The 23082-nt window shown below is 40.5% G+C and overlaps 2 protein-coding genes across 4 annotated transcripts in view; one reads left to right on the top strand and one right to left on the bottom strand.

Annotated features, from left to right (window-relative positions):
* The window catches only part of Plagl1 (PLAG1 like zinc finger 1), a 50916-nt gene extending 42269 nt beyond the window's left edge, over positions 1–8647 (top strand). For 2 of the 3 annotated variants that reach the window (XM_071612953.1, XM_071612954.1), the window contains 2 exons: positions 1364–1739; positions 5526–8647. In XM_071612953.1, the coding sequence (XP_071469054.1) occupies positions 1588–1739; positions 5526–7443 (2070 nt within the window). In that variant the 5' untranslated portion in view covers positions 1364–1587 and the 3' untranslated portion in view covers positions 7444–8647. The remainder of the gene's footprint in view (positions 1–1363; positions 1740–5525) is intronic. The other variant, XM_071612955.1, reaches the window with a different exon arrangement.
* A 2162-nt stretch (positions 8648–10809) lies between these two features.
* The window catches only part of Zc2hc1b (zinc finger C2HC-type containing 1B), a 45739-nt gene continuing 33466 nt past the window's right edge, over positions 10810–23082 (bottom strand). The window contains exon 7 of the mRNA XM_027938414.3: positions 10810–10880. Within this exon, the coding sequence (XP_027794215.2) occupies positions 10810–10880 (71 nt within the window). The remainder of the gene's footprint in view (positions 10881–23082) is intronic.

Here is a 23082-nt window from a genome sequence, read left to right on the forward strand (position 1 = left end):
GATAATATAACATTCCCATCATCACCAAAGTTCTGTTGGCTACACTGGTCATCTCATAAAGCGAAACTTGGGGAGAATTAATTTACTGAGATAAATAGAAAAAAAAAGTGTATATGACTGGAATTGTAAGCAGGTGAGACAAATACAAAATCTTCCCTACCAAACCAGTTCCTCTGAAGTGATGAGGGCTGTTTTGAGTTTAGCTGTAAAGGGAAGGAAGGATAGTTATATTTCAAACTTCATAATCAGTGTATGTTTTAGTCTTTTAAAAAGAGACTTGAGAAGAAGAAAAGAGCAATCCCAAGTGAAGGGAGTGTTTTAAAGCTGGTCGAGTATTATGGCCAGGCCTAGGCTGGCTGTGAAGTAGGATGGGATCCTAAGACCTGGCAGCACAGGCTCCATGAGTGAGATGGAATTCCTAGAAGGAATTTGTAGCCAGGGTTATTGAGGATGCCTCAAGGTGAGGCCTCAGGAAGGAGATGGAAAACTGGAAGGGAATGAGGGGTTGGACAGGACTTTGGGTGATCTGCCTTGGACACATTTTCACAAATGATGGTCCAATGATAGAGAAAGAAGGGTCTGGAGTTTGGTGATTCTGGCTGAGTGAGAGGGATGTTAATAACCTGGGTTTTAGATAGGTTGAACTAAAGGTAGGCTACCCCCAGCTACCTGAGGAATAAGGAAATGTCCCCATAAACAAAAGGATAAGAGGCAGACAGTACAGTTTTCCAGAGGACAGTGTCTATAAATGTGGCCTGAACATCCTTGCGAGCTATCAGTTCTGTTTGCACGGGGCTGTTCCATCTCCCCTCGCCACGTCAGCTTTAACCCACGTTTTGTTTCCTCAGTCCTTGTGCATAGTTATCTCACAAGCAAATTAACTTAGATGTATACAAATGACTTCTTCTCATCCTCTGGAAGTTTGGACAGGTGTCATAAACAACTTGTGCTATACTAAAACAGGTGAAGAGAAAAAGCCAGTGGTTTGAATAAGGGGTGATTTTTGTGTGTGGACCAGTAGAGCACTCCAATGAGGGCAGGGACGTTTTTTCTTTTTCTTTTGCCAGTCTGCTGAGCCTCACTGACCAGAATTTTCAAAGTAGATGATGCTGAGTCTATGTCACAGAGTGCTTCATCAGCCCTCTGAGTGCTGGCCAGTGATGCCTTGCCACTCCGGAGGAGCAGATGAGTGGGTTTCTATGCAGAAGGGCCTCTCAAAGCACAGGGCAGGTGGAGAACCATGCCCACTAGAGCCATGTGAAGGAACATGCTGGCCGTGGGTAGTCGGCTCTGAAGTGTTAGGGAGGGAAAGTGTGGTTTTTAAGTGGCTGATGTGAGAAATCCATTCCTCTTATCTCCACAGGCTGTCAGATGATGCAGACCCCCTTCCTGTGCCTGGATCTCTTCTGTGCCTCAGACTTTCTCGCTTGGGCTCAAGGCTGCATGCGAAGTGGGACTTGGGAAAGGAGAGGACAGAATTAGTGGCTGCTGCTGCTGTCTCTGCCCTGCACCTTCCTTCCCTGTGTGCCTCAGTGGTACACCGTTTGATTGGCCTATCTGAAAAGGAAGGTGTGAGAAGCAAAGCCCATGGCCGCATTCCCCTGCCAAATATGTGGCAAAACGTTCCTCACTCTGGAGAAGTTCACTGTTCACAGTTATTCCCACACCAGGGAGCGCCCGTTCAAGTGTTTGCAGACCGACTGTGGCAAAGCCTTCGTTTCCAGATATAAATTGATGAGGTGAGAGGCTTTAGAAAGGTATGTGCTTTTACAGGGCCTTTAAGAGGCTCTGGAGCCTTCAGTCCACTCACAGTAACAGGATACAGGATCTGAATCTATATTTTAGCCTTTTAGGGAGTCTTCAAAGCTGTCTCTCCAGTGATTACTGTGCTTTTCTGTATCCATTTTGCTTTGCCATGTTGGTTAATTCCTTCAGCAGATATTTCTTGTACCCACAGGGTAGCAGGCCTAAGAGCAGAAAGGTGAGAAGCGGGTGGGGTAGGCATGCAGAACTATTAAATGCAGTGGTGCTTTGACAACTGTGCAGGTGGAGGCTGCTCAGGAGGGACAGTCCTCCTCTGAGATCTACAGCATGGGGAGGAAAAAAAAAAGCTCTAACCCTTGGCCTTCAGGTGCCATGCACCGAGTGTAACCCTGGAGGAGGAGAGGGTGAGACCAAGAACATCAGTGAGAAGGAAACAGGTGCCCCAGGTCTCACCCACTATCTGGAAGCGCTCCTTTTTATTGATTAGAGCATTAGAAAGATGACTTTGACAGTAATGTGGAGAAGAGGTTGATTGGAAACCTGTCACGAGAGTCTGTATACAAAATGGGAGGGCTTGCCAGGTCCCAAGAGCGACAGGAAGAAGAAAGGCCCATGAGTGTGAACTTTTGGAGTGGTTTGTCACCTTGGGTGGAAAAAGCACTCAAACATGTAAAGTTCAACTGGTCCTACAGATGCCAAGCATGTGCATTGAATCAGATGTGCAGAGGCCTCTGTGATATACCAAAGGATAAAAACCACTGTTGTAGCAGATTCATCTTCTTTAAAAATACATTTAATCTGGATGATTTTGAGTGTTTGTTAGGTGCTTACTTCTGTGAGGGAAATGAGAGATATATCTTCTGCCTCCAAGGGATTTTTTTTTTTTAATAGGAACAGGTTTTCTTCCATCATAGACAAGACAAAATGTACAGTCAGACACTAGTCTGAGGGACAATGACTGTAGTCGGCATGGTGTCTACAGTGCCCAAGAGCCACGTGCACAGCACTCTATGAATGTGGCGCTTCTTTTGATGCCTGGTTAAGAGAGATGTGCCACTCACCTCTAATCTTCTTGAAATGATCTTTAAAGCTTCACCTTTCTGACTGCTTACATCTAAGTGCAGAGTTTAGAGAATTGGCACAGACTACATTATCATTTCAATCTCAGAGTGCCCTGGGGGAAGGTAGATATGAATTATGCTGGTGGCCCTTGATACTGCTGTTACAGATGATATAACCTAAGTGTGTAAAAGCTTAGGTATTTTATACCTCAGAGGTATAATTTAATCTGGATGTGCATAGGCCACCACCTAGTACTAACAAATAGCAGAATGGCGGGTGCACTGATTCTGTCACAGTGGCTCCCTGGTTTGCATGGAGCTTGTTAGTGTGCACAGCAAACATCTCCATTCCAAATACTGAAGGCAGCCTGGGCTGCAGCCTGGCCCACAAGGTACCCTAACTTTGAGTAAAGACTGAGATAAATGCCTGGGAAACAAAGTGTAACTTACAGATTATTGGAATGAGTAGAATTAGTTGGGATTACTGTGGTCAACCACACTCAAATAAATATTAAGCAATATTTAGGAGGCAGTAGTTCAAGGGAAATGTTCAGTTAAGGGCATAAAGTTGGCAAAAAGAAGCTGTATACTTTATGCAAAAACCACTGCCCCCAGCCTCAACATTTCCTGCCTCTGGCCTACAAGCGCTCTCATAAAAAACCCAAGTGGTGAGATGGCTTGATTCTTTCTTTAGGTCTGACTTTAAAAAGAGATGATAGGGCAGCATTCCATCCTATTTCCCAACAGTTGCAACAGAAGTTTCATTTTATAAGATTGAAGGGAAAAAACACAAACAAACTAACTGACTTGTTAAACCAGAAAGGAGAACATAGGTCCCAAAAGCAAACAATGGAATCAGTTTGGTGGAGGTTGGCAAAGAGCAAGAAAAGATGGCAGGGCAGTCTCAATCACCCATGAAGACTTATAAGAGCATTGGCATGATCCAGTTGACACCCAAGATGGTAACATTTGGTGCTGACTATAGGATACCCTAAAACTGGTAGTTTCAGAGGTTTTGGGGTAAGGAGAGAAGTTGAAGGTGGGTACCAAGTTGTGGAAGTCATTTGCATTGGTTAATGTTCTAGATTGGGACTGTTGCATGAGGAAGTAAAGGGAAGAACTGGACACCAGGCAAAGGATGGTCATCAATCTCTAAGGGATGGGAACTGATGAAAGGTGGTAATATTGCTTAAGTACTAATGCCAACCTGTGTTCCATTCCTACAAGAGTAGGCAGGAAATGCCAGGTCCAGCCTTATCAACTTGGTATTGATCTGCTCATGAGTGATAGGTGAAATCAAACCAAATTAAAATGTTCCACAAAGAAATGGGAGAAGGGCAACACTAGAAGACCTAGCCAGACCTCTGGGGTCCTGTTCATAAGCCAGCTCCCCCTTCATTATCAATTCCTGTGATTTATCTTGTAGAACACCATGGCTGTTTGCTCCCTGACATGCTCTAAAAGCCTTTCTTCAGCCTATGAATTTATACATCTAGAACATGGAGACACTGGCATATTTCAGATCTCTCAAATGCCTACTGTATTGGTTCTTGTCTCTTGAGTGTTGTTCCCATCTTACAGTATCTGGCACATTAGGCATGCTAAGCTGTGTGTCCTGGAGGAAAGAGAGGGAACCAGCTTTTCTTGCTGCACATAGCAGGCTATTTTGTTTTTTTTAAGTGAGAGAGGAAGGTTTTGCTTTGATTCAGACCAACCTTATCATTTTTGAACTGGCTTCCAGTTTGCCTCGTAGTGGGACCACTATCACTGTCTGCCAAAGCACTGCTGTTGTAGAACACTTTCCTGTTCCAACTCTAGGACTCGGCAAGACAGGGTTGGTTGTTGGGTAGAAGATATAATTAAGTACACTTTTAACTTATTCTGTCTTCAAGAGATCTTTTTTTGGTAGAATGCATTGTTAGAAGTTCTTCTGTATCCAGAGTCACTAGTTCAAAGGATTCAATTTGCATTTAAATTGTTAGTAAAACAAATTAAGCCTCTAAAGAGAAGTGCACTCACTTTTACTGCACTCACCAGTGCACTAAAGAAGATAACTGTCATAAGGGACACAAAGTAACCTGTGTGCTACCTGCGAGCTACAAGTTGTAATGAAGGATTGTATTTTATAAGAAATACAAACACATAGTCCTTAGATTTTTAGTTATTAAAATGAATCTTTTTAAAATTCAAGGATGGCAGAGATCTTAAAAACTGGCTTCAGCTTAACACTTTTTCTGAGGCTAACGATAGACATTTCAAAAGGTTCCTTTTTTTTCTTTCAGTTGATACAGACCATGCAGGAATTGTATTAGGAACAATGATATAAAACTGGGAAAGTGGGTCACTTTCGAAAATTTCAATTTACAAAAAATGTCAAGTGTCCCTTGAACCCCCTCCTGAAAAAATATTTTTCATGATCACATATTTTTAAATACTTGCATACAGATTTCTGAACAAATACATTAAGAAAATATGTTCCTAAAAAATATTCCTGATAGATGTGAAAGTTGCATTATATCTTTAGTAGTTCGTGATTTTTTTTTACAATAAAATTTTGTGTATTTGGAAAATACAGGAAAAATTAATTCAAATAAAAATGCCAAAACCTAGATTAAATCTATTACCATTTTGATACAATATTGTTTCTAGACCTTTCTTGTCATAAAGTAATTCTTGTGTAATGTTCCCTTCTGCTCCTAGGCATATGGCCACTCACTCGCCGCAGAAATCTCATCAGTGCACTCATTGTGAGAAGACGTTCAACCGGAAAGACCACCTGAAGAACCACCTCCAGACCCACGACCCCAACAAGATGGCCTATGTGTGCGAAGAGTGTGGAAAGAAGTACCACACCATGCTGGGCTACAAGAGGCACATGGCCCTGCATTCAGCCAGCAGCGGGGACCTCACCTGTGGGGTCTGCGCTCTGGAGCTGGGGAGCACCGAGGCGCTGCTTGACCACCTCAAAGCCCATGCAGAAGAAAAGCCCCCACCTGTACCCAAGGAGAAGAAGCACCAGTGCGACCATTGTGAGAGATGCTTCTACACCCGGAAGGATGTGCGACGCCACCTGGTGGTCCACACAGGATGCAAGGACTTCCTGTGCCAGTTCTGCGCCCAGAGATTTGGGCGCAAGGATCACCTCACCCGTCACACCAAGAAGACACACTCGCAGGAGCTCATGAGAGAGAGTATGCAGGCCGGAGGAGACCTTCTGAGCAACTTCCACACTATGGAGCCTTCATTCCAAGTGAAGGCTGCTCCCATGTCTCCTTTCCCGATAGGAGTTCCTGCCCAGGATGGGCTTGTAGGTAGCTTGCCACCTGAGGTTCACAGCCTCACCCTTGGGCCTCCAGAACAGGCCATCCAGCCTATGCCACCACCACTGCCAGAGCCCATTGTCTCTCTGCACCCCATGGTAGCACCAAGCTCTCCTCCTGAAGTCTTTCAGATTCCTAAGTTCACCACCAGTGCTACCTCATACCCTATACTTCCTAGCCTGCCTTTCAAAGCAGATACTAAAGGGTTTTACAACATCACTTTCTTTGAGGACTTGCCTATGCAAGAACCTCAGCCACCTCACAGGTTCAACCTAGGTTTTGAGCTGGCTAATGGAGAGCTCCTTCCCGGGGAGCTGGTGGCAGATGCTGTGAATCTAACAATCCCTGCCGCTCTCGACATATCCTCCCTGTTGAGTTTCTGGCAGTTTGTCCCTCCTGCTCCCCCAAATGTCTTTGGAGACAGCACTATCACTCTGGGGCCTATGGAACCTCTGCCCCATACATTTGCCTATCTGGAGCAGCAGCAGCCACCACCGCTGCCGCCGCCACCACCACCCCCACCACCTCCACCACCCCCACCGCCCCCCCCACCACCACAGCCACAACCACCACAGCAGCAGATACATCTGCTTCAGGGGCAGCCGCAGATACAGCTGTTTCAGGGGCAGCCGCAGATACAGCTGTTTCAGGGGCAGCCACAGATACAGCTGCCACTGGTGCAGCCGCAGATACAGCTGCCACTGGTGCAGCAGCAGATACAGCTGCCACAGGCGCAGCAGCAGATACAGCTGCCACAGGCGCAGCAGCAGATACAGCTGCCACAGGCGCAGCAGCAGATACAGCTGCCTCAGGGGCAGCAGCAGATACAGCTGCCACAGGCGCAGCAGCAGATACAGCTGCCTCAGGGGCAGCAGCAGATACAGCTGCCACAGGCGCAGCAGCAGATACAGCTGCCTCAGGCGCAGCAGCAGATACAGCTACCGCAGGGGCAGCAGCAGATACAGCTGCCGCAGCTGCAGGAACAGCAGCTGCAGGAAGTGCAGCTCCAGCAGGGGCAGCTGCAGGAGGTGCAGCTGCATGAGATACAGCTGCAGGAGGCACAGCTGCAGGAGATGCAGATGCAGGAGGGGGAGATGCAGGAGGGGGAGATGCAGGAGGGGGAGATGCAGGAGGAAGAGCTGCAGGAGGAGCAGCTGCAGGAGGGGCAGCCACCAGAAGCCCCAGTGGCTGTGGGCACCGTGAATCTGGGCCAGCTCCCCCTGCCCCCGATTCCCCCTGTCTTTACAAATGGCACCACCACTGCCATCCTGCCTCATTTCCATCATGCCTTCAGATAAATAATCTTTAAAAGCAAATTTTTCTGATTGTGGAAGATGTTTTAAGAAGCATTTTAAACATCAGTTATGATACAAGGAAAGATGTAGAAAACAGGAATGGGAGTATGGTGTATTCAGTGATGACTTGTCTTAAGAGAATTCTCGAATTGCATGTATTGTGCCAATCTGTCCTGAGTATTCATGCTTTGTACCAAATTTAATGAGTGCGTGTTCTTTAATCAAACTGCAAATATTGTCATAACCAACATTGAAAATGACAGCTGCTATATATAAATGTTTGTCATATTGAGTTTAATTGTAAGCCATGATCATCATGTTAACTAAATAACTTTTTATGTGGCACTGCCTAGTATGGAAAGGCTTGGACTTCTCCAAGTTGGGAGAACAACTTTTTTTTTGCTTTTGCTTTTTTTTTTTTAATAAGAATATAACCTTTATATGTATGCTATATTACAACTAAGCTGTGTATCTCTCTGTTCAGGGATTTTTCTACCTTTAGGGTTGAACGTAGTTTAGTTACTATTACCATAGCCAACCTGTAGTTTTAGAGAAAGAAAATCCTTGTGGAACAATAGGTTCCTCCATTTTTAAGCATTTTAAATGTAGTTTGAATATTTTCCATATGATGCTGCAATGTGAGTTATTACTTCATTTATCTTAAAGACAAAACTGGTTGTCAGTTACATCTGCCTGAAAAAAAAATCACTGTGTAACCAGGTTAAGTGGTAAAATAATCCAGGCGTCAGTCAAAGACATTGTGCTGACTATAATATCGATTATATTTTTAACAGGAATTTAAAAATATTACTGGAATTTATATATTAAACGAGTTTTCTTTGCCTAGCTTAAACTACTATTCAAGCTGCTTAAGTTCCTAAGTATTGTTTTTAATCACCAATAGATAAGTGCATTTGTAATTCATCATTTTAAGCCATTATTAGCATTTACTCAAAGAGGATTACATTTTACAATGTAATTGTACCTGTAATCTCTGTCTCTGAAATCTCTTTCTCTTGAGGATTACATTTTACAATGTAACTGTACCTGTAATCTCTGTCTCTGAAATCTCTTTCTCTTGAATATGGTATCTTATGAGTTTTTGACATGTAAACTGTAACCTTTTAAAAACCTTTGTATTTTGTTTAGAGGTTTTCTTTTCCATAAACATGTATCTTACATATAATAAACTTTACATATCTTGCAATACGGCTTGATTAATTTTCACATAGCTACACCTGCGTCAACATTAAACACTCTGATCAAAATAGACAATGTTCTAACTCCCTAGTGCCCCCTCCTGGTCATTACTTCCCCCACAGAATATAAACTGTCGTTCTTGGTCTGCATCTGTTAGAAACTTGACCTTTTGAATAAAATCAGTTATTTCTGATGTATAGGTTAGAATACTACCTACTAGAGTTTAATCCACTCTGGCTACTATGATCCATTTTATAACAGCATTTACCATTAATTTCTAATACAAATTAGAAATTTACTTATTCCTTACAAGGATTTCTTTAGAAAGTATTATGCCCCCTAAATCTGACAGACTAGTTTGGGAGGGCAGAGAAAGGGGAGTGTTGTATTTGCACATCCCAGGATTACAATAAGTGAGAGAAACTCTGGCCATGACAAAGGGCAAAAGCTAGGCTGAAGCATGTAGAATTAATATAGAAGAACTTAAACTATGGGATCCAGATGGGCTTTCTTGTTTTTCCAGCACCAGGGACAGAACCAATAGCTTCACATGAGCTAGGAAAGCATTCTGCCACTGAGCTTCACCACTAAGCCCCAAACTAAGGTCCTTAAACTATAGTGGAGCCAGAGGGAAGGAAACAAGGCAAAATGAGATATAGGGTCCTCACTGGAAGGAATCCAGTGCCCATGCTCTAGACGTCCAAGTCAGTTCCCACATCCCATCCTTCCTCTTGGCAGGAAGCATCCCTCCAGAACAAGGGGTTGTGGGAGCTTTATCTCACCTCATCTTAAGACCTCCCAAAATCTGTTTATAGAAGCGTCCACAAATACTTTTACATGGCTTAATATAGTCTTTGGTCAGTTCTGGAATGCACACCTGATGTTCCTGAACATAAATCAATGGTATTTGGTCCCCAAAATTCAGGTCATGAGAACTTCTGATGTTTTTGTTATACTATTATGGGGGCAACTTGGGAATCTGTTGCTAAAATTTAGGAAAGAAACTTCACTGAAATTTCCCTATTAAAGTTCCCAATGAAGAAAAACAAAGTTGTTGAGCTAAAAAGTATGAGACTAAATATAAATGGCTCTTCAAAAAAAGAAAAAGAAAAAAAAAACTGATGCTTAAGACAGCAAAGAGGAGGAAGAACTGGCTCACCTTCTCCCAGCAGCTGTGTAAAGCCACAGCAAAGAAGGGAACTGGCTCTGATTTGGCCCTGGTAAATGGGATGGGGCCTTTGGTGTTCTTCCACAGGGTGGAAAGCTTTCTGCGAACTTTCCTCCTGTGAGTTTCCCCCTAAATATGGTCCGTGTAAGATCTTATGAACAATTCTACATTATATAGGAAGGAACATTTAAAGTAGAAATCATTACTAATGGTAATAAAGGTGTAAATATTAAAGCTGGGTGAGGACAGATTTTATGTAGAAAAGATGCTGGTTAAAACGCAGTATTCCTAGTAAATAAATAACACTAGTACTTCAAAGACTACGTCACAAAAAGTTTTAACTTCCAAAGCAACACTATTAAATGCCTAAGAAATATTTGATAAAAAAAAAACTTCAAGTGAATCTTAAACAGTATCATACAGGTTGATGTGTTTAATGATTTTGTTTTGAAAATTGTGAAGGGAGTAAATAAAGAGGAAAGTCGAAGCTAGTGTTACTTATCCTAAGAGATGCCTCTAGAAGATGGGTATCGACTGTCCTTCCCGTTAGGTGGCATTCCTGGGTACATGACTATCCAGGCTGCTGAGTTTCGGGGAGCCAGTCTGAATGCAGAAAGAAGCGTCATTAGTTTTAGAACATCACTCTTTGCACAATGAGAATGTTAAGCAACAGGCATCTGTAGATCTATAAATGCTTTACACACAATCCGCAATCTCAGGAACTACCTTTTACTGTGGAATGTTTGGAAAAAGAACAAGGCAGTAGCTCTCCAGGTCAAAAGTGAGGATCATTCCCCCTTCCCTCTAACTCAAGACTGAAACACAGGGTGTTCATACTGACCAATAGTTTCAAAAGCATGCATAGAGCTAACCCAGTTTGGGACTTGCCCATCATGGATCCATTCTCTTAAACATTGACCAACTATATTCTGCACATTATGTTATCAGCCACACCTGGATTAGGGTGGGTTTTTTTTTTCCTTACCTGGTGTCTCTAGGAGTTAATCTTTCTTAGAAGATTTACTAAATCCTTGTCTGAGTTTTGCTCCAGAAGTAGGGTCCGTAGCTAATCCTATGCAAACATAAACAGATTTGTTATTATGTCAAAGCAGAACATTCCCAAGGGTGGGGGGAATGATTATGAAATCTCCATATTGAATTCCAAAACCTTTTTTCTTTTTTGGTATCAATACCCACTTTCCAACCTTGGACGAATAATAAGGAAAATGGGGCCTGTCTCAGGCGCTTCTCCCCAATGTCCCCTAGCCCTTTGTTTTCCTATGAACTTTGGACTGCCACCTTAGGGGACTTGCCATTTATACAATACGACCTCGGCATCCCTCCCCACCCCTTCCTGAGCTTTCAAAATGAACCCAGAATATTTCATGTCTTCATAGTTCTTCGCCAGCTCTCAGGGTTTGCTAAGCCTTCTGGAAGCACAGGATGCCTTCCCTCACAGGGGTTATTCATATCGTTGAACTTGTGACAGAAATACTGTTCTATTCCTCTGTGCCCTGCAGAATGGCTAGGTATCGACATGTAGAAATTTCTGGATCTGAGCACAACATACTGTAGTCTGGGTTTGACCACATGGTATGAGACAGGATTTTCAGAGCAATCATTCCTTATAAAAAGAAACAGAACCTGGTATCTTAGAGGCATCCATTCTAATTATTCAGTGTTTTATGAAGAAGTAGCAGTAAGGAAATTATGAATCAAACAATCAGAGAATATAGAATAGAAGAAGCTTTCAGTGTTAGTTTTACCCAAGAACATACAAAACTTTTGCCAAAGAATCAGAAACTGATGCTATGATGCTCATTACATTTGCTACAGAATCAGCTATGTAAGAAGGGGTATACAAGTGCAGGTAAGATGCTTAACTTAATAAAAACCCACTGACTCCAGAGGCAGGGGCAGGGGGAAGCAGAGTCCACAGCAACAAAGCTGAACAATTCAATTTTACTAACTATGAAGCAACACAGGTGTAGATTCCAGAATTACATTTTCCCAGCAACTTTGGTCTCTGTATAAAGGTGCTGGGGAAGGAATGTGGTGGTGGTACCTCTTCACCCACCAGTTGCTCTGACACAAAAGCCTTGAGAAAACAGCCACCAGTAACTGCTTGCTGACTGAAAGTCATAAACTCTTTTCCCATCTGAACATTAGAATCTTTGTGGGAATGAAATGCAAGAGGAGCCACTTTTTTTTTTCTGAAACTATTTCCTAATGTTATCTATAGCCTTGACATTTGTATTCTTGGACCCAGTTTTCCCAAAGCAGATGGAGCTTCGGGAAAAGCCCTACTGCTTCCTATTAAGTTGCTTGTCCAGATTGCTTAATCCTCATCTGGAAAACAGGGATATGAACATACACTGACCTGCTCATACTAGTATGAGGATTAAATGGCTTTGTCCATGGAGTGCTTGGAAGAGTGCGTAATGTAAGTGGGGCCACTGTCCATGAACTGGGGACTTATTTAATATAGCAAAAATGCAGAAGCAATCTACCTGCTCAATATTGGGAAAATAGCCGAGGGAGTTGCAATGTATTCCTGATATGATACTGTTTTTAAAGAGATTCTTTTACTATAGGGAAATAGTCAAAATGCATTAAGTGCCCAAAAAACAAAAACGTTCCTAGAAGGAAAACAAGAGAGGAAGGATATGAATAGAAATAAGTTAGGAAAAAAAGGTCAAAGTGAACAGTCCTAGGGTGGCAGCATCACGAATGATTTTTAATTTTCTTTGTAACTTTCCCTCCATTTCCTAATATCTTTTACAGTAAGCTAGAATTTCTTACATAATTCTTAAAATGCTATTTCTCAAAATAAATTTTGGCAGGCTCACTTAAAGTGGCCAGAAACAAAAAGTTTCTAGGTCATCATAATTGCCTGACTCACACAGATGTGCCTGACGCAGAGTGACAGAGGATGGGACAGCAGCATTGACAACAAATGATGCTTTGTTAAGCGTCTCTGCCCTCCCTGCTCACATGCAGGTCTTCCATTTCAACTTTAGTTTCTCTTTACACCGCAACTCTTTCCTGTGCTTTGGCCAAACAAACTGTATGTTCCTAGAGTGTGGCCTCACATTCACATTCTCCATCTTTGTTCATTCTTCAATTTTTCTTGTCAAAATGTAGCTTATCCTGAAATCCATCCACTTCCCACAGAGCCTCCCCTCTCTGAGACTGCTACCTCAGTCATGAAGCCTCCTGGGCAACACTGAGCTCAACATGGAGCAATGTCCCTTAGGACGTTTCCATCTCATCATTAAATATTAGGCGCAGTTACTGACAGTCCTCCTAGATTTTTAAGGCTCCATAGGCAGAGGAAACAATCCCACCTGGTAACTGTTGGAGGGAGGACTCCTCTTGAGCACCTGGGTTAATGATTTACCAATTTCACATGCTACCGTGTGCTCACATGTTAGACTTGCCTTCTCATGAGACCCTGGGATAAAGAAGGCCTGTGACCTACACACATGTACCTTTCCTACTGAGAATTTAGAGCTGTTATCCATGGGAGGTGCTATATGCTTACTTTGCTAAAGAGAGTTGAAAAACAAAATCCAGAGTTTGGGAGGTTGCTATGGCTGAGATACGGTGGGGATGTGACCGCCCCACCCCCTTCCCAAGTGTTCTGGTGTTGGAAGCTGGATCCCCAGTGTGGCAATGTTAAGAAGTGGTGGGACCTTTACAAGGTGGAGCCTAAAGGGGAGGTCATTAGGGGTATCATCCTAGGAAGGGGTTAAGTAGTTCTCACGGAACCTCAGTTCCTGTGAGAGTGAGCTGTTAACAAAGGAGCAAGTCTGGCCCTCCCCTCTATTTCACTTCCTTCCTCCTCATGCCATATCTCCCTCTCGCATATGTATCTGCCACTGTGATGACATCCACTGGGGTCCTCACCAGTATCAATGTCATCCATGTTGTTTGGACTTTCAGCCTCAGAACTGTGAGACAATAACTCTCTTTATAATGTATCCAGCTTGAAGTATTTTATTATAATAATGGAAAAATAGACTAATATGGACATTAACTACCAGCTGGCTGAAAGACAACAATTTAATTTATATGACACCAAAAATGGCCATGTGATTAAAAAGGAGAGTAACACAAAGTAAACTACTGATTGTCCATTTAGAAATAGCAAAGCCTAATAACAATTTTAAAAAGATTTTGTCTTTGTTTTGTGCTGCTATAACAAAATAGGAAGACTGGGAAATTTATAAAGAAAAGATGTTTATTTCTTAAAGTTCTGGAAGCTGGAAAGTCCAAGCTGAAGGGGCCCCCAGGTATCTATCTGATGAAGATCTTCTTCATTATGTCATCCCATGGCAGACAGCAAAAGGGAAAAGAGCATGCATCCAAGAGAGGGGAAAAGAGACAGAGCTTCATGACCAAAACACCTCTCAAATATTCCGCCTCTAAACACCAAAGCACTGGAGACTTTGGGGGTTGCATTCAATCCATAGCATTTTGCCCCAGCACCCTAAATCAATATCCTCCTTCCATGTAAAACATAGCCATTCTGTTCCAATAGCCCCCAAATCTTAACTCATTTCAGCTTCTAACTTAAAAGTTCAAAGTTCAGAATCTCATTGAGATCAGATATGGGTGAGTCTCAAAGCATGATTCATCTGGAAAGCAAATTTCCTTCCAGCTGTGAGATTATAAAATTAAACAAATTATCTACTTCTGAAATACTTAGGATGGACATCCCACTACAAAAGGGAGAAATAAGAAGAAAGGGATAACTGCTTCCCAATAGTCCAAAACCCAAGAGGGAAAACAATATGAAATCTTGAGACCTAGAATAATCTCTTTGGGCCTCATGTCCCACATGATGGACAAACTGGAAAAAGAGTAAGGTCTGGGCCCCTGAGGTCTCAGGCACCACCTCCTTCCCTGGTGGAGTTTTGCTGGGCTCGTTCACCCAGAACCCTCATGGGCTGGAATCTCATGCCCCCAGCTTTCCAAGGCTGGACTTACTTGCTGGTGGCCCTACATCTCTGTGGTCTCAGAGACACATTCAAACCACGGGAGATCCTCATGTTACAAATAGACTCTCCTATTCACACAGACCAGAAAAAGGAACAGGTGTGACTGACTCATGCCCAGGCCAGGTCACATTAGTGAATTACTTGAGCCACCCGTGAATTACTTGAGGGTCTTCTCTCTGTATTGAGCCATGGATATTTACGTTTTTTTTCCAAGGCTCTCCCCCAATACATAAGGTTGCCCAAGGCACATGACTTCTATCTCTGCTCTATTAGCTCTATAACCCCTCTCGTAGCTCAGTCTTGGGCATAACCCACTGGGAATTGGACAGCCCACCTCCTACCTATTTGGCAAAGAACATTCCATGGAAAACCTTTGATGTCCCCCATACAAATAAAGCAAGCGCGGGCTCCATTTTGCGTTTTTTTTGTTGTTGTTGTTTTGTTTTGGTTTTTTTTTTGTGTGTGTAAGCTCGATCCCTAAGATCAGCTAGCCCAGTCCAGCCCCCACTTTTTTTTTTAGGTTGTTGATGGACATTTATTTATTTATTTTTATTTGTACGTGGTGCTGAGAATTGAACCCAGTGTCTCCCTCACATGCTAGGCAAGCGCTCTACCCAAGACGCAACCCCAGCCCCTCTTCCCCCAACTTTTAAAATTACTTTCTGTGTCCTGTGGTTTTCTTCACCACTCAACCTTTCTTAGCTTTTATTCCTCAGCCAACCCATTCTCACCACTTGTGGGGTCGTGGGCAGGAGTGAAAGGCAATCAGTGCTTTTCTCCAAGTCTACACACTCTAGAGAACCAGCTTCCATTGATTGATGTGCATCTGTTTCCCCCAGCATAGCTCCAAACAACATGTAATTCCAGGGATTTTATTTCCAGGTAAAGCCCCAGGAAAGAAGAAATTACTGAAACATCTTAAGACTGAAAAGGGCCTGGGGGGGGGGGGGAGGTGGGAAGAGCTATCTCCTAAAGCTAAATTAACATGTCAATTATATTCAAATGTCAATAATTTAATGAGAAATAAGATTCCAACTTTCTCCCATATATTTTATTCCAGAAGGACTTGTTGTGTTAATAGAAGGCTCTATTTGGATTATGAGGATCTGCCATGGTTTAAATGTGTCTCCTGAGACCCCAGAATTGTAGGGCCACCAGCATACATTTCCAGCCTGGGAAAGCTGCAGCCATGAGACTGCGTATGAGCCAGGACAATTCTAAACAATAGGGACAGAGTAGTGTATTAAAAACAAGACATAACAGACAAATCCCTGCTCTCTTAAAAATTACATTCGTTTTTTTTTTTTTTTGGCAGGAGGGGAAAGAAAATGAAATATATATATATATATATATATATATATATATATATATATATATATATATAGTGAATATTAGAAACACTAAATGGTATGGACTCAAAAACTACAAAGGAAACTGGGGAGGCCTCTGTTACTTTTATTTTTTTATTTATTTATTTATTTTTAAATATTTATTTTTTAGTTTTCGGCGGACACAACATCTCTGTTTGTATGTGGTGCTCAGGATCGAACCTGGGCCGCACGCATGCGAGGCGAACACGCTACCGCTTGAGCCACATCCCCAGCCCGGCCTCTGTTACTTTTAAATACACAGATTGGGGAAACCCCACTGGGAAAATGAAACTTCAGCACAGAATTGAAGCTGATGAGCAGTGTAGATTGGTGGCACAGCAGAGGAAGCAGCCAGGTATACTGTGGTAGGAGTATACATGCCTGTTTTGTTCAAGGATTAACAGAGGCCTGGCAGCTGGAGCAGGGTTGAGAAGAAAGAGTAGAAAGCAAGGTCAGATGGTATTATAGAAGCTAGTATATGCCATTTGAAGAAACTGGTCTTTAACCGAGCAAGAACACAGTGGTTATAAACCTCCAGTAACTAATCAAGAGCAAACATTCCATTTGCTTAGATCTGCTAATCTATTTTCTGATGTATCAGAATGATGTCATAATTTTCTGCTTCACATCACATGCTGACACAAGACTTGTGAGTCCTAATTTAGGGCCTTTTCCCTTATGCATTGCTGCCACTTTAAAGAAATTAATTTTCCAAGGGCAGAATTTCTTCCCTGATTTTCAACAGTACACTAACATTCTGTCTTTTCTTATTATCAACTCTCTCCAAGCTCAACAGATAAGAGATCAACAGTTCTAGACATGTGGGGCTAGGGTCAGATTCAACTTTGCACACTGTCAAAGCGATCCAATCCTATTAAGCTTTGACTTCAAAATTAAAGGAGTGCTTTTCCCCCTTTTAAGCATTACCATATATTATCTGAAAATAAGAAATCATAACAAAAATTGTCTTTTCTGAAAGATACTAATCATAATACTTTAGGGGAAAAAAAAAAGCATGTTAGTAAAAGTTTTACCAAACAAGTACACATACAGATTGAATCATTTTTTTTCTTAGTGAAAACCCAAATCCAGTTCATTGTTGCATTTTCACAGATCAGGAGAAAACTAATAATCTGTCAGAATTCTGGGAAAATGGCAGAGTAATAATCACCAGGAATTTCCCTCCCCATCTAGATAACAACCACACTGGCAGAATCTGAGTGAAGTAACTATTTTGGGACTCTGAAGTCTATGAAGGCTTGCAACTTGGAGGAGAAGTCTTGGACAGTAAAGTGCAGTTATAATTTCATCAATTTCAACTTTTAACACAGTAGCAATTACATATCCTCCCCACCCCTTGCCATGTGGTAGACAGCTGTGCACATGTCCTTGAATCAATCTGCACTTGGCTTATGGGAGGCAGGGTGGGCGATAAGGATACTATTCTCCAAATATTAGAGATTTAGGCGCTGATCTTCTGTTCTGACAGCTGAATGTTGTTTCTGATCAAAGAGGTACACAAAGAGGCAGGTGGCCACTTTTGTTGCATATCCCACCCCACCCTGGCTGCAATCCTTTGGTCCTCTAGCTGAAGGGACACACTTAAAGGGGACTTACAGAACCATGTTCACCCTCCTTAATTTTTGTCTTTTTTCCCTCCTGTGGAATCCGATATTTGAAACTAGCACATTCCAAACAACTGCATATACAGGAAAATTGGAAAGTGACTGCATATGCCCAGGGAATAGCCCAAACTCAGAAAAGGCCTGAGAAGACCTACATTTACATTTCAGAATGATTGTATGCACAGTCAAAACAATTAAAAGAAAAATAACAAAAATCATCAAACCCTGGGGAAGGGGGAACATCTGATTTCCAGGGTTATCACATTATTAGATTCAAATGTCCAGTTTTCAACAAGAAGATCACAAGATGCAAGAAAAATAAGAAAGTAGGGCCATTCATGGGAGGAAAAAAAATCTATAGAAACTGTCCCTAAAAAAGACCTGATGAAATCTGGCCATAGTGGAGTACACCTGTAATTCCAGCAACTCAGGAGGCTGAGCTGGAGGACTACAAGTTTGAGACCAGCTTCCACAACTTAGTGAGACCCTGTCTTAAAATAAAAAATGGCTGGGGATATAGCTCAGTGGTAGAGCCCCCCTGAGTTCAATTCTTAGCATTATTAAAGACAAAAACAAAAAAAAAATATGATGACAGATCTTCTACGGAGATCTAGCAACAAAGACTTAAACAACTGTCTTAAAGATGATCAAAGAACTAAGGGAAGATATGGAGAAAGTCAAGAAAACGATGTGTGGAAAAAAATGGAAATACCAATAAAGAGAGAATTCCTAAAAAGATACTAAAAATAAATTCTAGAAGTAAAAAAAATATATATAATTAAAACAAAAGAAGTTACTAGGGGGACTCAAGGACACAGTTGAACAGGCAGAAGACAAAGTCAATGAACCTGAAGATAAGACAATGGAAATTATGAAGTCTGAGGATGAGAAAATAAAAAGATTGAAGAAATCAGAACAGAGATTAAGGGATCTTGGGTTACCATCAAGCCAAACAACATATGTGCTAGGGGAACACCAGGAAAAGAGAAAAGGGCAAGGAAAATGTTTCTTAAAAACAATGGCTGAAAACTTCCCAAATTTAATGAAAGTCACCATTATAAATGTTCAAGAAATACAGTGAACTCCAAAAGCAAGATAAACTCAACAAGAATCATAACAAGACATATTCAAAACTTCAAAAAACAATCTTGAAAGCAGCATGAGAAATGCAACTCATCACATATAAGGGATCCTCCATAACACCATCAGCAATTTTTTTCATCAGACACTTTGGAGGCCAGAAGAGAGTGGGCCCATATAGACAATGTGCAAGAAAAGCGGGTGGGGTGGGCATGGAAACCTCTGTCAACTAAGAATCCCATATCTGGATTAAAAAATGATGGAGAAATTAAGACATTTTCGTATAAACAAAAGCTAAGGGAGTTGTTAACATAAGATCTGCCTTGAAATAAATGTTCCAGGGAGTCCTGCAGGGTGAACTGAAAGGACTCTACACAGTAACTCAAACCTATAGGAAGAGATAAATGTAAATGGATTAAACCCTCCAATCAAAAGACAGAGTTTGGCACAATGGACAAAGCATGATTTAATTATAAGCTGTTTATAAGAGACTCATTCTAGGTGCAAAGACACAAGTAAATTGAAAATGGAAGTGTTGTGATTTGGATGTAAGGTGTCCCCCTTACCTGTGAGACAATGCAAGAAGGTTTGGAGGAGAAGTGATTAGGTTACAGCATTAAACTAATCAGTGAATTAATCCCTGATGGGTTAACTAGTGGTAACTGGAGTCAGGCGGGGTGTGACTGGAGAAACGGGTTCACTGGGGGTGTAATGATGGGGTATATATTTTGTATATGGATAGAGGAGTCTCTCTCTGCTTCCTGATCTCATGTGAGTTGCTTCCCTCTGCCACAATCTTTCACCATGATATCAGTCTCATCTGGAGCCCTGAGGAATGGAGCCAACCTTCTATGAACTAAGACCGCTAAACCTGTGAGCCTCTAAATAAACTTTTCCTCCTAAACTTGTTCTAGTCAGATCTGTTAGTCATAGCAGTAAAAAAGCTGACTAAAACAGAGAGGATGGTAAAAGATATAATGTTGCAAAATAGCAATCAAAGAGAGTAAAAGTGACACACTAATATTGTACAAAACAGGATGTTATATATTAATAAAATGCTGAATACAGCAAGAAGATATTACAATTACGTACCTAATTATAGACCATCAAAATATATGAAGCGAAACTCAACAGAATTGAAGGAGAAATAAAATTTTGACAATTATAGAGACCTCAATTCTCTCAACAAAATCCCTGTCAGCAACTGGACAGGGATAAGAAACGGAGAATTTAAACAACACAATAAGCATACCAGATCTAACAGATATATACAAAACACTCTATTCAACAACAGCAGCATACACATTCTTCTCAAGTGCACACAAGACATTTTCCAGAATAGACCACATTAGGTCATAGGTTAAGTCTCCATAAATTAAAAGTGATATATACCATACAGAGTGTTTTCTTTAACCCCAACAGGATGAAGTTTGAAATCGATAACAGAAGTAAACTGAAATTAAACAAAACACTGTTAAAGAGCCAATGGATCAAATAAGAACTCACAAGAGAAATTATTAAATACTTAGAGATGAATGAAACTGAAAACACAACATATTAAAACTTGTGGGATGAATCAAAGTGTGGAATATGATATGTCAAGAAATTTGTAATGTTTTGAACAACCCACAATAAAAATTAAAAAAATAAATAAATAAATAAATAAATAAAAGAGAAAAAAAAAATAAAATAAAACTTGTGGGATACAGTGAGAGCAGTGCTAAGGGGAAATGTATAGCTGTAAATACATACATTAAAAAAATAAGAAAGGGGCTGTGGATGTGACTCAAGCGGTAGCGCGCTCGCCTGGCATGCCTGCGGCCCGGGTTTGATCCTCAGCACCACATACAAACAAAGATTTGTTTCCGCCGAAAACTAAAAAATAAATATTAAAATTCTCTCTCTCTCTCTTAAAAAAAAAAAGAAAAATAAGAAAAAGCCTACAACCTAACTTTGCAACTTAAGGAATGAGGAAAAAAAAAGACAACTAACCTAAAGCTAGAGGAAGGAAGCAGATAATAAACATTAAGGGAGAGATAAAATTGAGAACACAAAAATAAGGGAAATAAAATCAGTAAAAATCAAAAGTTGCTTCTTTGGAAAGACCAAGAAATCAACAAGCCATTAGCTACATGGATTAAGAAAAAAAGGGAAGAAGGTTCTAATTACTAAAGTTAGAAATGAAACTGGGGATATTACTACCCTATTCTACAGAATAAAAAGAATTTCATGAGAATACTATGAACAATAATATTGCAACAAGTTTGACCTTGGTGAAATGGACAAATTCCTAAAAATGCAAAATCTACTATGATTAAATTATGAAGAAATAAAAAAAATATGAACAGACATAACTAGCAAGGAGATATATCAGGAGTCAAGAAACTGATGATAAACAAAAGCTGGACCTGATGGTGTTAGTGGTGAACTCTACTGAACATTTAAAACACAATTAACACTGATTCTTCTCAAAGTGTTCCCCCGCCCCCCCCAAAAAAAAATCCTAATTCACTCCATCAGTCTAGAATTGCAAACTAAATTCAGCACCATATAAAAAGAATTATACAACAGGACCAAGTATGATTTATTCTTATAATACAAAGATAGATGTATGAAATCAATGTAGTATACCTTAATAGAATGGAGAAGAAAAACTACATTTTTGTATCAACTAATGCAGAAAAAGCATTTACAAAACTCAGCATCCTTTCATGATTAAAAAAAAAAAAAACACTAGACAAACCAAGAATAGAAGGAAATAACCCTAACACTCTAAAAATCTACAAATGAAAAACACACAGAATATTTTCTTTCAATATAGAAAAAGAATTTTTTAGCCAGAACAATTAGGCAAGTAAAATAAACAAACACCCAAATTGGAAAGGAAGTAGTAAAATTGTCTCTTCACAGATGCAGTGGTATGTAGAAAACCCTAAGATTTTATCAGAAAAAAAGTTGTAAGTAATAAATCCATCAATGTAGCAGTATACAAAGTTAACACACATTAGTTCCTTTTCTAGATACTAACAATGGACAATTTGAAAAGGACATTATGAAAACTTTGAGTAGCATCAAAAAGAATAAACTACCAAGGAATTAACCAATTATATGAAAACTTGTACAATAAAAACTATACAAGCCGGCTAAAAGAAATTAAAGACACAAGTAAACTGATACATATCCCATGATTATGGATTGGAAGATTTATTATTGCCAACATGCTAATGCTACCTCTCAAGCAATCTACAGATTTAATGCAATTCCTGTCAAAATTCTAATAATATTTTTTCACAAACAGGAAAGTCTGTCTTAAAACTCATATAGGGTTTCAAGAGACCCTGAAATATCCAAAACAACCTTGGTTATATCTTGTAGAGCTCACATTTTCTGAAGTAAATACTACCGTAATCAAGATAATGTGGTACTGGCAAAAAAGACACCGATAAACCAATAAAATAAAGAATCTAGAAATAACTTGCATATATGGTTCAAATGATTGTGACAAGAGTGTCAAGACCATTTGATGGATAGAGGACAATCTTTTAAACAAATGGAAAATTGGACATCCACATGCAAAAGAATGGAGTAGAACCTTTAGCTAGCACAATATATAAAAATCAACTCAAAATGGGTCAAAAGTCTAAACGTAGAACACAAAACTATGAAACTTAGGAGAAAATATAGGGGTAAATCTCCAAGATCTTGGATTAGACAATGATTTCTTGAACATGGCACCAAAAGTGCAGGCAACCAAAGAAAAAATAGACAATTTTAAAAAAATTGAATCTAAAGACAGTATCAACAGAGTAAAAAGGCAATTCACAGAATGGAAGAAAATATTTGTAACTCAAGCATCTGATAAAGGTAAAATCCAGGGTATTAGAAAATTCATAAAACTGAGCAACAAAAAACAAGCAACTAATGAAAAAATGGGCAAGGGCCTGGAATGGACATTTCTCAAAAGAATATCTACAAATCACCAACAAGCCCTTGAAAAGATTCTTAGCAATACAGATCATTAAAGAAATGCAAAAATAAAACTACAATGAGATACCACTTCATATCCATTAGGGCAGCTACTATTAAAAACAACAACAACTACAAAAATACAGAAAATAACAAGTGCTGGTAAGGATATCGAGAAAATGGAACCCTTGTGCAGTGTTGGTTGAAAACTGAAATGATATAGCTGCTGG

This window comes from Marmota flaviventris, chromosome 6 (genome assembly GCF_047511675.1).
Source record: "Marmota flaviventris isolate mMarFla1 chromosome 6, mMarFla1.hap1, whole genome shotgun sequence".
NCBI classification, from domain to species: Eukaryota; Metazoa; Chordata; class Mammalia; order Rodentia; family Sciuridae; genus Marmota; species Marmota flaviventris.